At 44.1% G+C, this 16,473-nt stretch overlaps 1 protein-coding gene across 1 annotated transcript in view; it reads left to right on the top strand.

The window, feature by feature from the left end:
• unc13ba (unc-13 homolog Ba (C. elegans)) overlaps window positions 1–16,473 on the top strand; it is a 224,964-nt gene that overhangs the window by 3,673 nt on the left and 204,818 nt on the right. Inside the window, exon 2 of the mRNA XM_074669684.1 lies at window positions 15,970–15,999. Coding sequence (XP_074525785.1) covers window positions 15,970–15,999 — 30 coding nt within the window. The remainder of the gene's footprint in view (window positions 1–15,969; window positions 16,000–16,473) is intronic.

The raw sequence follows: 16,473 nt of genomic DNA on the forward strand, positions 1-16,473 counted from the left end.
AAGTTGCTGTGCATCGAGATCTGCTTGAGGCTGGCTGCAGAAAAACCAGATGCCATGAACACACACAGACATAAAAACAGACTTTAACAGCATTACAAACATGTATGGCCTGGTTCAAAAACAGCTTGGGTCTAAAACGCTGATTTCTCCATTGGCACGCACTGTATGGTGAGTGTATTTTTTTTTTAAACTTGACTGTTTAAAAGTTATTAGGAATGTTTGATTGCCCAATCAGAGACACAGCTTAGGTCACATGACTGACGTGCGCCCTGTAGCTGTTTTGAAGAAAAACTAACAGCTGGTGTCATATCAAATGTGGCTGCGTCCACAGATTGGCTTGAATTGACGGTGTTGGGAACAGGCGGGTGACATCGCGGAAGCCACGTCCATGTTTTATACAGTCTATGCTTAAAGCAGAAAATTAAATTTCCCTAGGGATGCACGATATTGGATTTTTGCCGATATATCAAAACCTCTTTTGGCCGATACTAGGGCTGCACGATTATCGCAATCTCAATCGCAATGTCAGCACATGCAATTCAGATTTTTCTCCATGATAACCAAGCAAGTCTGTAGACTCATCATGACACAACTTTTTTTATTAAATCGCAAGCACAATCCCAATCCAAATATTGTCCACCTAATCGCAAATCGCACCATTTCCCCAAATCGTGCAGCACTAGCCGATACCGATAATCACAAGTTTGTTTGTTTTTTTCACTGTAAAGAAAGCTAAGTCTATCCTGTACTGGAATTGATATGTTACTCTTATTGTGACGGTCTTATTTGTTTAAGAAACACACAAAACAAGACGAAAAACATTTGATTTTACCATAAATAAGAAATGTATTATTTTTTCAAACTCAAGACATTCAGTATTGAAATACAGAAAAATAATTTCTTTAGATCACATGAACTTTAAATTAGTGCTGCACGATTTGGGGAAAAGGTGCGATTTGCGATTAGGTGGACAATATTGCGATTGCGATTGTGCTTGCGATTTAATAAAAAAAGTTGTGTCATGATGAGTCTACAGACTTGCTTGGTTATCATGGAGAAAAATCTGAATTGTATGTGCTGACATTGCGATTGCGATTGCGATATCCTCTTTTGGGATTACGTAATTGCATGTGCTGACATTGCGATTGCGATTGCGATAATCGTGCAGCCCTACTTTAAATGTACAATGCATTTTTAAACATATCCGATTTGCATTTGATTATTTTAGAGCTACTGTAACAACCTGGTGACAGACACAGAGCTCTGCAGAGCAAATAAATGAAGTGCTACATTTTATTTAAGGAGCTTATTTTTCAGATGGAAAATAATAATAATCTTAACTGAATAGCACCTTATCGGCTGTGCATATCGGCAGAAATTTTCATGGAGAGACCAACACAGTGTTACTGACGAGAAAGATTTCATTTCTTCATCAAAAAAGTATATCAGGATTTTTTTGTGCACTGTGCAGACATCAGAGGTGTTTAAAGTGTTACCCGAAGACGCCCCTGATGATGATGTCATTGACCTCTGCCAGAGCCGAAAAAATGCAATTCTTTGTGTTTCTTTATCAGTTTGTCAACAGCTGTCAAACACTAGACCCTGTGTTTCCTCTCACTTATACACTGGCGTGCAGGTGGATGGGCAGGGCAGGGACACAGACAGTTATCTCTCCTGTGTTTGAGTAGATTTAAAGAAGTGAGGGCACAAGGAAGCAGAAAAAGCTTGATGCAAATTGTTGTCTCACTGGAAACTGACAAAAAAGTATGACACAAAACTCTTCAGATCTGCCTTAGAGATGTCCTTAACCTAACATAAGCTCACTGTAGGCCTGGTGACGTATCCAGGGTGTAGCCAGTCTGGACATAGCTCTGGTGAACAGTGCTTAAGATAATGGATCCAAATTAGAATGAGATGTGCACAAGTCTGTTTTGTGTATTCATCCCACTAATATACTCACTACCAAGTTAAACTCAAACAGCTGACCAACCTGCAACCATCAGACCAAAGCCAGTGTAGCTTCTGTATTAAACTCGACACTACAGAGGTTTTTCCTCCTGATCAAAGCAACTGGAAAAACCTGAAGAGCAGCATCCCTGTTTTTCCTGAGTTGTGCTGCTGCTCAGATGCCATTTTTTCTCTTCCTTGTTCCTTGTTGTGTGGAGGGCCCTCACAGCCTGCATAGAGGCTCCTCTGAACTCAGAGAGGGAGAAACTGCAGCCTGTGGCAGCTAAGCTTGTACCAACACCCAGCGGACAGTTAATACATACAGTAACAGAATTAAATCATCTGCGAGAGTCCGGATGCAGTGAGAAAATACACCTCAGTTAGCAGCTTCTGTTGCATTGGGATAAACTTGATTACAGCAGGAGACAGTGTCAGTATTCGGTGTTGCAGCTTTGGCCTTTTCACATCTTGCTTCACTTGAAGGCTGCAGGTGCATGCTGGGAGGTGTGACTGAAAGTTTAGATGCAGGACAGGTGCAGAGGCATTGGTAGAGTAAATATAGCTTTTATTAAACTGCAGTTTTCTCTTGTACATTAAATTATGATCACTGGGTTCAGATATTATATTTCAAAACCCACAGAAGATTATTGAACTACATGATTCTGACTGGTCCCAAACAAGTGAAATCTTCATAATAAAGCAATAAGACTCAAAGCTCATAAATAAAACCATGGTCACAGGCCTGGTTAGCTCAGATTGGCACTGTTCTGAACTTGTTTCTAATTCTAAAGTCAGAGTTTTTAATTATTTGCAGTCATCATAAGATATTCATAAAAAGCAACTTAAAAGCACAAAGTTCACAAAGTGAAGAAATCATCTCTCATCTTGGAACAAGAGTCAGAATTATTTGTACAAACACAGAGGTTGATAGGTTTTTTAAACGTTGTAATCTTGTAGGCCTGCTGTGTCTTTCTGAAGGTGTTAATTGAGCGCGTTTAGCAGGCCACCACATGTGACGGGTGAGTGGAGTAGGTGAGGACGGAGCAGGTCAGTGAACACACCGGCACACTGTGCTGGAATGACAGACTCAGAAAATCTCCACAGCCGTCTGCGAGAGGGGGGTGGGGAGAGAGGGGGAATAATCCTCTGGCCATCTGCTGCTTTCCTGCCATCCTCTGTGTGTGTGTGTGTGTGTGTGTGTGTTTATAGTTGTGTTAGTGTGTGTGTTTGTGTGATACGATGTGGCTCACGTGGGACACTGAATTCACTTCCTCTTTCTCATCCCCTCTTTTATGATAACAGTACTTCCTGGTATTAGACTGATCTACAACAGTTTCTCCTGAAGCCTCAGACGTGTTCTGATGAATTTTACACTGCAAATATTAAACAGTGATAAAAATAAAGCATTTCACAGATACATACAGAGCTCACACAAGAGACTTCCTCTTATTGGATAACCAGGGAAGAAATGTGGGAAACAACTGTTTTTCTGTGTTAGACAGGGTCTGCAAAGCTTTATTTCCCCTCTGAAGTTAACTTACAGTATAATGAAACCAGTACTGAGCTTCGAGCTTTAAATCTGTGTTTCTAACATTTTTTTAAGGGGTCTCTCTAAATTATGTCTGACAGATTTTTTGATTTTTTAACACGGAGGTATTATGCTTTTCCATAATTCAAACACGGACATATATGAAGATATAACATTTCTGGATGTCCGTCCATTTGCAGGCTTCAGATACTGTCTTGTTCATATGTTGCAGAATTCTCAAACTTCTCAAAGCAGTTTGTTCCAAAAAAAAAGTGATAAATTAATAAAAAATAGAAAATTAACACAAAATTTTCACAAGACTTGTTGAAACGATGAGGTCGTGACATAGGATCTCATAACTGGTTCATGACATGTCGGAGGTATGGGCCTCAAACACCAAGTCTACCGACAGCTCTTCCACTGACAGGCCTCCACAGGGCTGGCCAATCAGAGGGGATGGGTAACCTTAAAGAGACAGCAACTCAAATGAAGCTTTTCAGAAAAAAAGGCAGGAACAAGACACCAGAATGAGAAAAATGTTTTTTTTTTAAGCTTTAAATCATGTAAAGCTACTACAGGGGCACTGAAAGGACAGTTTAAAGACTTAAAAAAGCACAATACCCTCTCTTTCATATTTTAACATGAATTGGCAAATGAATGTATTTGGCCTGTTTTGTCCAAATTGCTTTTAAGTTTCATGACTGACAGACAATTCAACCCACTGGAAATGTTTAACCATTTCTCTTCTTAAAATTCTAATTGATTTGTGACCTAACTCCTCCTTTTTGTACTTTTAGAAAATCAAAGAAGAAGTTTTTCTTTCCAGGAATCAATCACTGTGAAGCATACGTGTAGAAATAAATGATGTGAACTAAACTACAGCTGTTAAAGGGCTCACAGAGAAAAGGTTAAAGATGAAGGAGGGGTGAAATCGAGTGTGCGTGTGTGCAGGTCATCACATCATCTACAAAGCGCCATCCCTGGCCCCCCTCCAAGTGTTTCCCTCTTGGACTGCTTAAGGCGTCTCTAATTGGCACATTAGCGCGGTGACATGAGGGCGCAGCAGGAGGAGAAATCTGTTAGTTTGTAATTACAGTGATGTGAGCTATACATGCTGTTCCATATCATCAGCACTCTGACGCACTGACGGGAAGGATAGTACGCCTGTGGGCTTAAAGATCAACCTGTGACCTCTCACTGGTTGTTGCGGGGTTTCCACCACATGCTGTCTGACCAGGAACCATAAATATTAAACATGTTTACGATTACAGGTCTGTTGGAGGGACGACCACTATAGAAAACATACATTTCTATTCTATTCTATTCTGTTCTATTCTATTCTATTCTATTTATCATCCTGAAACATCTCAGTTTCCCGAACCACACAGACAGCAAAAACACACACACATCATGATGTCTGCCTTTTGAGGTCTGCAGGGGCTGTCCATTAATTGAAGTGAGAGGGTGTTAATGACATGGCCACCAGGTTGCCAGCCTCCATGCTTTCAGAACCTCTGTGAGCCGAAGGAGTGGAGCTAAAAATAGATCCAGCGTCCGGCTGCTTGTAATGACCACTTTGGTCCATGCCAGTGAGTCCGGTCTGCTGCCCCTGGTGCTGTTCAGCGAGTCTATAAGGTGGAGGGAGTTATATTAAAGGAACACAAGATTAGAGGGCTGCTTCAAAAGAATCAGTGAATGTGCTGTATATAGAGAGAAAGGATCAGGAGGATATTTTCAGAACAAGTGGACGGGAGTCAAAACTGTTCAGTTATATCGCAGAATCATACAATTTCAGAAGAAAGTTTGTAAAATTGTTAAAAAGGAGTGTTAGAAAGCTAAAGAGGGTCACTACTGCTTACCAGTGCAAGATATAACATCCAAAAATAGTTTTTTTTCACCTTTGTGTTAATTCTGACAGTGAACAGGTGAGCAGGAAGTAGTGAGAGACATGCAAACTTATGCTAACCTGTCATGGGAGTGTGAACAATGGCACTATGAATCTAGAAAAGCACTTTTAAACACGTCGGTCGATTCTGGGCTTTTTGCCTTTCGTTCATCCATCCATCCATCCATCTTCTTCCGCTTATCCGGGGTCGGGTCGCGGGGGCAGCAGCTTAAGCAGGGAAGCCCAGACTTCCCTCTCCTTAGCCACTTCGGCCAGCTCTTCCGGGGGGATCCCAAGACGTTCCCAGGCCAGCCGAGAGACGTAGTCTCCCCAGCGTGTCCTGGGTCTGCCCCGGGGTCTCCTCCCGGTGGGACGTGCCCTGAACACCTCACCAGGGAGGCGTCCGGGAGGCATCCGTACCAGATGCCCAAGCCACCTCATCTGGCTCCTCTCAACGCGGAGGAGCAGCGGCTCTACTCCGAGCTCCTCCCGAATAGCCGAGCTTCTCACCCTATCTCTAAGGGAGAGCCCGGCCACCCTACGAAGGAAGCTCATTTCGGCCGCTTGTACCCGCGATCTTGTTCTTTCGGTCACTACCCAAAGCTCATGACCATAGGTGAGGGTGGGAACGAAGATCGACCGGTAAACAGAGAGCTTTGCCTTCCGGCTCAGCTCCCTCTTCACCACGACAGACCTGTGCAGAGTCCGCATTACTGCAGACGCTGCACCGATCCGCCTGTCGATCTCTCGCTCCATCCTTCCCTCACTCGCGAACAAGACCCCGAGATACTTAAACTCCTCCACTTGGGGCAGGATCTCGTCCCCGACCTGAAGAAGGCACTCCACCCTTTTCCGGCTGAGGACCATGGACTCGGATTTGGAGGTGCTGATTCTCATCCCAGCCGCTTCACACTGGGCTGCGAACCGATCCAGAGAGAGTTGGAGGTCACGGCTTGATGGAGCCAACAGGACCACATCATCTGCAAAAAGCAGTGATCCAATCCTGAGGTCACCAAACCGGACCCCCTCAACACCCTGGCTGCGCCTAGAAATTCTGTCCATAAAAGTTATGAACAGAATCGGTGACAAAGGGCAGCCCTGGCGGAGTCCAACTCTCACTGGAAACGAGTCCGACTTACTGCCAGCGATGCGGACCAAGCTCTGGCACCGGTCGTACAGGGAACGGACGGCTCGTAACAAGCAGCCCGACACCCCATACTCCCGGAGAACCCCCCACAGGACTCCCCGAGGGACACGGTCGAATGCCTTCTCCAAGTCCACAAAACACATGTGGACAGGTTGGGCAAACTCCCATGCACCCTCGAGGACCCTGCTGAGGGTATAGAGCTGGTCCACAGTTCCACGGCCTGGACGAAAACCACATTGCTCCTCCTGAATCCGAGGCTCAACTAACCTATGGACCCTCCTCTCCAGTACCCCCGAATAGACCTTACCAGGGAGGCTGAGGAGTGTGATCCCCCTGTAGTTGGAACACACCCTCCGGTCCCCCTTCTTAAAAAGAGGGACCACCACCCCGGTCTGCCAATCCAGAGGCACTGCCCCCGATGTCCACGCGATGTTGCAAAGTCGTGTCAGCCACGACAGACCCACAACATCCAGGGCCTTAAGGAACTCTGGGCGGATCTCATCCACCCCCGGGGCCCTGCCACCGAGGAGCTTTTTAACCACCTCGGCGACTTCAACCCCAGAGATGGAAGAGCCCACCCCATCATTCCCAGACCCTGCTTCCTCCAAGGAAGACGTGCCGGTGGGATTGAGGAGGTCTTCGAAGTATTCCTTCCACCGATCCACAACATCCCGAGTCGAGGTCAGCAGCGCACCGTCCCCACTGAGCACAGTGTTTACAGTGCACTGCTTCCCCCTCCTGAGATGCCGGATGGTGGTCCAGAACCTCTTCGAAGCCGTCCGGAAGTCGTTTTCCATGGCCTCACCGAACTCCTCCCATGTCCGGGTTTTTGCCTCGGCAACCGCCGAAGCTGCATTCCGCTTGGCCTGTCGGTACCTGTCTGCTGCCTCGGGAGTCCCACACGCCAAAAAGGCGCGATAGGACTCCTTCTTCAGCTGGACGGCATCCCTCACCACTGGTGTCCACCAGCGGGTTCGGGTGTTGCCGCCCCGACAGGCACCAACCACCTTACGGCCACAGCTCCGATCGGCCGCCTCAACAATGGAGGCACGGAACAAAGCCCATTCAGACTCAATGTCCCCTACCTCCCCCGGAACACAGTTGAAGCTCTCCCGGAGGTGGGAGTTAAAGCTCTCTCTGACGGGAGACTCTGCCAGACGTTCCCAGCAGACCCTCACGATACGTTTGGGTCTACCAGGTCTGACCGGCATCTTCCCCCACCATCGGAGCCAACTCACCACCAGGTAGTGATCAGTTGACAGCTCCGCCCCTCTCTTTACCCGAGTGTCCAAGACATGCGGCCGCAAGTCCGATGACACAACTACAAAGTCGATCATCGAACTGCGGCCTAGGGTGTCCTGGTGCCAGGTGCACATATGGACACCCTTATGCTTGAACATGGTGTTTGTTATGGACAATCTGTGACGAGCACAGAAATCCAACAACAAAGCACCACTCGGGTTCAGATCGGGGGGGCCGTTCCTCCCAATCACACCCCTCCAGGTCTCACTGTCATTGCCGACATGAGCATTGAAGTCCCCCAGTAGGACGAGGGAATCCCCAGACGGAGCACTCTCAAGCACTCCCTCCAAGGACTCCAAAAAGGGTGGATACTCTGAACTGCTATTTGGACCATAGCCACAAACAACAGTCAGGATCCGTCCCCCCACCCGAAGGCGGAGGGAGGCTACCCTCTCGTCCACTGGGGTAAACTCCAACGTACAGGCACCGAGCCGAGGGGCAATGAGTATCGCCACCCCTGCCCGCCGCCTCTCATCAGCGGCAACTCCAGAGTGGAAGAGAGTCCAACCCCTCTCGAGAAGGCTGGTTCCAGAGCCCTTGCTATGTGTCGAGGTGAGACCGACTATATCTAGCCCGAATTTCTCAGCCTCGCGCACCAGCTCAGGCTCCTTCCCCGCCAGAGAGGTGACGTTCCACGTCCCTAGAGCTAGCTTCTGCAGCCGAGGATCAGTCCGCCAAGGTCCCTGCCTTCGGCTGCCGCCCAACTCACTTTGCACCCGACCCCTATGGCCCCTCCTGCAGGTGGTGAGCCCACGGGAAGGGGGTCCCACGTTGCCTCTTCGGGCTGTGCCCGGCCGGGCCCCATGGGAGTAGGCCCGGCCACCAGGCGCTCGCCATCGAGCCCCACCCCCAGGCCTGGCTCCAGGAGGGGGCCCCGGTGACCCACGTCCGGGCAAGGGAAACGCTGAACCATTTCTGTTTGTCATCATTAGGGGTCTTTGTGAGCTACTCTTTGTCTGGTCCCTCCCCTAGGACCTGTTTGCCATGGGAGACCCTACCAGGGGCATAAAGCCCCGGACAACTTAGCTCCTAGGATCATTGGGACACGCAAACCCCTCCACCACGATAAGGTGGTAGCTCACAAATGGAGGGGTCCTTTCGTTCATGTGGTCATAAATATTAATTTATTTAATAATAAAATCTCAAAGTTTTTCATTTTAACATTTATTCCTCAATATACAGTGTTGCAATGCTACATTCATGTCCAATATGGAAAATCACCTACTCTTCCATTCCCTCAGTCACAAGGATGCGATTAGGTACCAAAACATGGTATCGTTTGATTTTTTTGTGAACCAATACTCGTTACTATAGACAGAATTCGGTTGATACCTGTAAAATTATCTAATGCTGTACCTATCTCTTGTGATTATCAGTCATTCCATACAGAAAGAGAGTAATTTAAGTCAATTTAATGCACTGATAATACTTTCCATACGTTGTAGACTCCCACTGAACAAGCAAGGGTGTCGTTTCTCTCTGCATTGACGTAAGTCTTCAGGAGCTGGAAACTGTCTGTACTTCACCAATGAGGGGTTATCTCCCCCTCTGAGCTGTGTAGGCACAGGTTCACACAGCACTTCAAAGAGATTAAACCAGAGTCACTGGAGCTGCTGTTAAGTGCTCACAGTCAGAGGCTCAATCTAAAGAACAGAAGAATGTCATCAGCATACGGTGTAAATGACATGTTATCAGTTTGGCTTGTAATATTAGAAACTATGATTGTTGCTGAAAGGTCTGATGAATCACTGCAGTAGAGAAGTGAACATGTATGACACAGAACATGCTAGGTTTAATGTTTTTCTTGTTTCTATGAAAAAATACTCAGAGATTCTGCTGGTTGGTTATGTGTCTCCCTCCACAGATATTTGAAGTGTGAACTTGTGCAAATGGCTCTTGAGTATGATAATGTTTTTTTTTACCAGGATATAACTTTGTTACCTCCTATAAAAAGGCACATCTACAGTTCTATCGTTTCATTTAGAAGACACTTTTGTCCAAAGTGACGTAGAACACAAGCAAGAATTTAGACAGAAGGAAAACCTAGTTAGTGCGACAACAGTGCTACAAGTAATTCGGCTGCAGGTGCTGCCATTAAGTGCAAGGTTTTTTTTTGTTTGTTTTGTTTTTTTGCGGGGGGGTACAATAATCAACAAGCCAACAAACCACAATTAATTGCTGCAACAGTATACTTAAACTTCAACAACATTGAGTAGTAGTGCTAAAAAAACATATGAGCTGAGTCTTAGACTTATCATTCTATCCCTGAGGACAAAGAGGAGAAGGGTCAGATTAAGTGCACAAGTGTTCCCTGAACAGATGAGTTTTCAGACATCTCTCAAAGTAGAAAGTGACTCTGTGGATCGTATAAAGTTACGTGATTGTTTCCACCATTTGGGCACAACAGAGGAGAAGAGTCTGGCTAGTGATTTGGAGCCGCGCTAGGCTGGGAGCATCAGGCATCTTTCACAAGCAGGGCGTAGTGGGTCAGAAAGAGGGTAGACCTGGATGAGGGACCCCAGGTAGGCAGGGGCCATTCTTGTCAATGTTTTGTAAGCCAGAAGAAGAGCTTTGAATTTGATTGGAGCTGCAACTGGAAGCCAGTGAAGAGAGATTAACAGCTGGCTGACGTGTGCTGTTTTGGGCTGGTTAAAAACTAGACATACTGCTGCATTCTGGATCATCTGCAGAGGTTTAATTGGACACGCAGAGAAGCCTGCTAGGGGGGAATTGCAGTAGTCAATGCGTGATATCATAAGGGCCTGTACCAGAAGCTGGGTGGCCTGTTGTGTCAGGTAGGGTCTGATCCTCCTGATGTTATACATCAGACATCAGCGACAAAAATTAATCAATTCAATTCTGTCTCAGTTTAACATGCAGTGGACACATCACTACAGAGACAATTGACTTGCACAAATAAATACGTTTCCAAACTTCTCTGATGTAACAACATTAACAAGACCCCAGTGCAAATCTGTTGTCTTTTTTTACTAATCCATGTGCACAGTTTATAATCTGGAGATAAAAAATCCATGGGTAATTTTTGTGAAATACTGGATCCTGTTTGATGGTATGGGTTGTGGAAAATGTGAGCCTTGTTTCTTTACCTGTTGAATCAGTCTCTCAAACTTGGGAAACAATCTTGTAACTCCGGAGCGAGATATTGTAAGCTGCATTTAAGTCGGTCAACTCACGTTGTGTTGATCAAAACCTCATGTGATCTGAGACCTGAGTCTTCTCTTGACTTTCTTTATCTGAAATCTTGTTAAAATTCCAGTTTATCACATCAAAACAACCTCAAATCAGTCATATAAGCTCAAGTTTTGCAGTCACACAGCTCAGTGTCATGCAGAGAGAACAGTCTTAAATGAGACAGGAACGTGCTGACAATCAAAATCCCCAAAATGAAATATTTGTCCATCTGCAGACTCACAGATATTACAGATATATGTATGACATAATAATTCCCCCCAGCACAGCAGGTCTAATCCCACCATGACTCATCACATGAGCATAAACATCCCTTGTTTTCTGTTTTTCATTTGTTTCCTAATACCTTCAAAGCAGCATGAAAAGCTTTGAACGCTCAAGAAGGTCAAACTTCAGCTGCTCTTAGTTTCTGTCAGTCAAAATGTTTCTGCTCCTTTCTCTTATTATCCTTCCACAGTACAATGCAGCAGGGTCTGTTAGATTTTAGCCCTGCTTAGGGCATTAGCAGGGAGGGATTATCCCACCAGGCAACTCAGCCCCGCACGGTCATCAGCAGCACGCAGCCGTCATACAATCGTCGTGACGGGCACGTGTCTGATATGCGGCCTGCTTTACTGGCTCTGATCGGACGCCCACCCTCTGGCCCACAGGGACGCTGACCTCCTCTGGCACTGAAATGTGACACTGACCTTTGTGTCATTTCCTGAATCAAAACAAAAAAAGATGGGCTTTAAAATGATAAAAATGCTCCGACTGTAAATTCAATGAAGTTTTTTTCAAGGTTGTCTTTTTCCAGCTAAACAGGCAAAAACTCAAAATGATGAAAAATGAATGTCTGATTTTGTCTGTCAGTAGTTAACTACAGCAGGTGCAACTCTAAAATCCTACACTTCAGGTGGCTATTTACCCTGTCAGAAGAAGGACTGGCTTGGCTGCCGTTTTTCTTTGCCTTTTAAAGCAATGAACTTTCTTTCTTTTGCTCATTTTTAACTGTAAACAAACGTTTTGTCTTTGGAAAAATTATGTCAAAACAATTTTTGTGTTCCCTGTCTGATGTGTCCTTTTTTAGTTTTAGAGACCGCAGCTAGATTTTCAGCCAGACAACAGTGGATTAAATTTGTAGATACCAATTTTCTCTCTTTTTCTCTTTGTGTGTGTGTGTGTGTGTGTGTGTGTGTGTGTGTGTGTGTGTGTGTATACCACTTTCATGCCAAACCTGTATGAGTCAGTGCACTTGCAGGGCCTCTTACAGCCCCTCTGCTTCCAGGGATGGGAATTTACACTAATTCCTGTTCTGGACTACTCTAATACCTAATAGACAAGTACTTAAGTATTCACTGAATATTTTTATTCATTTTTTACCTTTTACATAAATAGGGTCTGTCAGACACGGGGCCCCCGTACTGTAATCATAGTCTCTACATACATTTTTTCCACCCCTGTAGCTGTTGCTTTCTGTGGCGGTGGCTTGTACTCCAGCTCGACAAACGCCATCAGCGCTCTGAAGCCTTCACCTTCTACTAAACTTAATGGGAGCATATCTCTAATTACCATTTTGGATATTAGCAGGCTTATCTTCTCCACTCTGGTTTTGTCACAGCGACATGTGCTAATAGGGCTAGCAATTGATGTGATGTGTATTTCTATAAGTAGATAGTTTAATGCCACATATCTTAAACTTCCAGAGTATTTCCGGATACCACTTTTCTTGACTGACATATCGCAGGTGTAAATGTGCTTTTGCTTCCAGTGTTGTAGCATGTTCCTAGAGAGTTGCCATAGCTGCCATAAAACAGTTGTTTTTGCTGAAATCTGGCTCTGTGTGCTGAAGCAGTGGCCAGAGAAGTCATAGGTTTGTATCCTGTTAAATATTTCCCCACCTTGTATATTCAGTTATGCAAAGACAGAAAGCTTGGTCACGCTGTATGAGTTCAAGTTTTGTAGCCAAACGCGGCTCTTGCACAGTTGTGTGACTGGAGGCAATAAAATATTACTCGAGTAATGGGGTCAGTAAGGGCATTTATGACTACTAATCACATGCTACGTTTTTTTTTTTGTTTTGTTTTTTTCAAAGAATCACATTTTATTCCATGCACTTACACAACCATACAATGTGTATTCCATACAAATGGGCGGAGCCAAAGGGAAACCTCTGACCATCAGTGATGTGGTTGTCTTTGGTAAAACGTGTATACATGGACCAACAGCGAAAAGTAGACACAGAAGTATAAACCAGGGTGTATAAAGCCCATTTCAACCAAATTCAATATGCATATATAATTCTATATTTTTCTTCGGCAGCTACAGGGCCCCCGGCGGTCATGTGACCTGAGCTGTTCCTCTCATTGGAAAATCAAACGAGCCTAATAACTTCTAAACCACAGTTGTAAAAAAAATCACTCACCGTACAGTGTGTGCCAATAGTGAAATCAGTGTTTTAGACCCAAGCCATTTTTTGAACCAGGCTGTAAATTTGATTTTTAATGCTGTAAAAGTCTGTTTTTATGGCTGGGTGTATACATGACTGTAGCCAGCCTCAAGCAGATCCTCGACAAACAGTGACTTTTAGATCTTACATGATGGCTAGATTTTTACTCACCTGTTGTTGGGGGCAAAAGCTAGGCTGAGTCAGCATGTCTAATACAGCGCCCTCCATTGTTGTGTCTTTTTGTAACTTTAGCTGGTCTAGGTGAGGTTCCACCACAGTGAAAGTACAGCAGTTAAGCTTTTCTTGGCCATCATCTTAAATCTGATTCTGATTTTGATTTGGCTTTTAGAACACATTACACCGCAGTCAGTCATCATAAAATGTGACGTAAAACCTTGTTTTAACCTCTTATAACTAATGAAAACATAATTTTTAAGAAAAAATAGGACTAGCAAACAAGACAGCCAAATTATATGTTCAAACCACCACAACAATCGGATGTGAGAAACATTTCTACGAGGTGTATTAATTTTTTAAAGTTGACGAAAGGCCAAATGGAATAGCTGGGGAGATTGATTTTTTGACCTATACTGCAGCCAGCCACCAGGGGGAGCATGGATGATGTCCATTTTTTTACACAGTCTTTGGTTGATGCTGAGAGAAACCTTTTTTTAAGCTACATAGTGGCTGGATGAGATTGATCCTATATTGGGGGTAGTTTTCAAATGAAAAGTACATGGAAAACTTTGAAACAAAAATGAAAATTTCTCGTTGATTGTCAAAAATCTGGATAGTTTTTCTTGACTGTGTGAAATAGGTTTGCATGATAATGTATCAGGAAGTGTGAGGCGCGTCTAACCAGTATTTCTCGGCCAATCTCAGGGATAATAACTGTATTTAAAGAACACACTAATTTAATGTCAGTTTAAGCTCATATGTGATTAGTGTGTTCTTGTTTTCATTGTTTCATATTGTTTAAAGGTGGTACACAGTGATGAATTATGACTCTCCAGGAGCCAGTGAATCACAGAGACCATCAGACAGAAAGTTGACTGTTTCTATTTTTAGTCATTATTGTTGGCAGAAACAGTGACTGCCCAGCTGGTGTTCGATAAAGCCTTTAGAGGAACTAAAGGAAATGATTTTAGGTGAGTGGTTTGTTTGATTTTTAAACAATGAAAGGATGATTTTATTTATCTGAGAGTTTCCTCACTCAGAATAAATTCAGATCTGTTCGCCTCACACTGACGTTAAACTTCTCTGAGATGGTTTACATTCAGCCTCAAAGGCAGCCTGAACAACCCCTCTCTTTGTTTTCACAGACGTAAAACTCAGAGGGTGTCATAAAATCATAAGTTTTATGCTGCTGAGTTAAAAAAAAAAAACGCTCCCATGAGGCTTGTAAACCATCTCAGCTTGAATAAAAGTCAGACAGCACATCCCTAACAGCTTCGGTGATGCTGCTGGAACTCTGACCTTTATCGCCAATTAACCAAAAACAATTAATTGCCGTCCTGGGATCAATGACATCACTGCACAAATGCTAACTAAACTCTTCATGAGCCTGGAAATTAAACCTTTAAAGCTTGAAACAGATCAGTGTCCTCACACAGCTCCTGCAGGATTTATAACGCTTTAATGCAGCACATGTCCCTTCACATCCTTCATACCCACACTGGTTATTTCACACTCCACAAAGAGCAACGCTGAAGAGAAGTCTCAGTGTCAGGCCATTCACACAGGTGTTATCTTTGGCTCTGAACCAAAGAGGCCACCGGGTTTCCTCTGATCCCCGGCCAAGCTGGCACGAGCGACACACAAGCCGAGCTGCGCTGACAGCTTCAGACAAATGACCTGTTAACGATCTCTCCCTGTCTGTGTCTGTCTCTCTTATCACATCCCACTCCTCTGGACTGAGATTGAATAAACATATCGATCTCCCTCTTGGAGAATATGCATCTAAATCTGATTTAAATAACCCAGTTAGCTTGAAATGCACTGAACTTTTACGCAGCTCTGTGGTAAAATGACTCTGACACACCTCCTGGGGTTTAATCAAATGCTAGATCGATACCAGTGAGTCACTTTGTAGCCCCAAACCAGAACACCCTGGCATTTTGAGACACTCTGGCATTTGCAGACTCACAGGGCTGGTGTTTGTTAGATCCCACTGCTTTTTTTCCAGAGTATTTCTCTTACAAATCCTAAGTTTTGGGGAGTTTTTACATCTACATCTTGGTGTTTGATATGCAGACCACATATACGTTGAAAATGTCAAAAACTCCATTTTCAAATGTGTCTGTTTTGCTTTCATTAACATGAGATTAAATAAGAAGTGCTTTCACTTTCACTTTGTTTGGAGACATTGTTGCATCTCTTGTTGTTTGAACTCACTTCCTATTGAACCCTGACCCGGTTTTCTTATCACGCTAGTTAAGATGGAAAGAAAAAACGTATTTTCTTGTTAATGGAAAGTTTTACTTCAGTGTGACTGATCTGTGTCTTCTTCTTTTCTTTTTCAGTGAAGAAAGCTAAACTTCACGGGCCTCCAGGTAAGTGGAAACACATCACACTGAATATCTGAGAAATGTAGTCTGAGTGGGGCTGAAAATTAAAGAGGGGGTATTCTGCTTTCTCATATCTTAAAAATGTATATAAAGTAACATTCTTAGATACAATAGAATAGTTTAGAATACAATTAAAAAAAGTTTACTTCATTAATTCTTAAATTCAGAATTGTTAACTTTTTTCTGTTTTTTTCCTGATTTTCAAAATACTTTTCAAAACTGTCCGATCTAAAAAATAGCACGAGAATGTCACAAGACTTGGTGAAATGTTGAAGTCATTCCATAATAATCTTTTTGGGGCTCAAACACCCATGTCTGCCCATGGTCCTGCCCAAGACAGGCCTCCAGAGGGTTGACCAATCAGAGGAAAGGGGGTATGTCGAGCAGGGAGTCTTAAAGAGACAGCAGCTAAAATGAAGTGCTTCAGACAGAAGCTGAAACAAGGTTTTCTAAACCACC

Source organism: Halichoeres trimaculatus, unplaced genomic scaffold, assembly GCF_033239565.1.
Source record: "Halichoeres trimaculatus isolate MK-OKI-2021-1 unplaced genomic scaffold, fHalTri1.1 fHalTri1_scaffold_5, whole genome shotgun sequence".
NCBI lineage: Eukaryota > Metazoa > Chordata > Actinopteri > Labriformes > Labridae > Halichoeres > Halichoeres trimaculatus.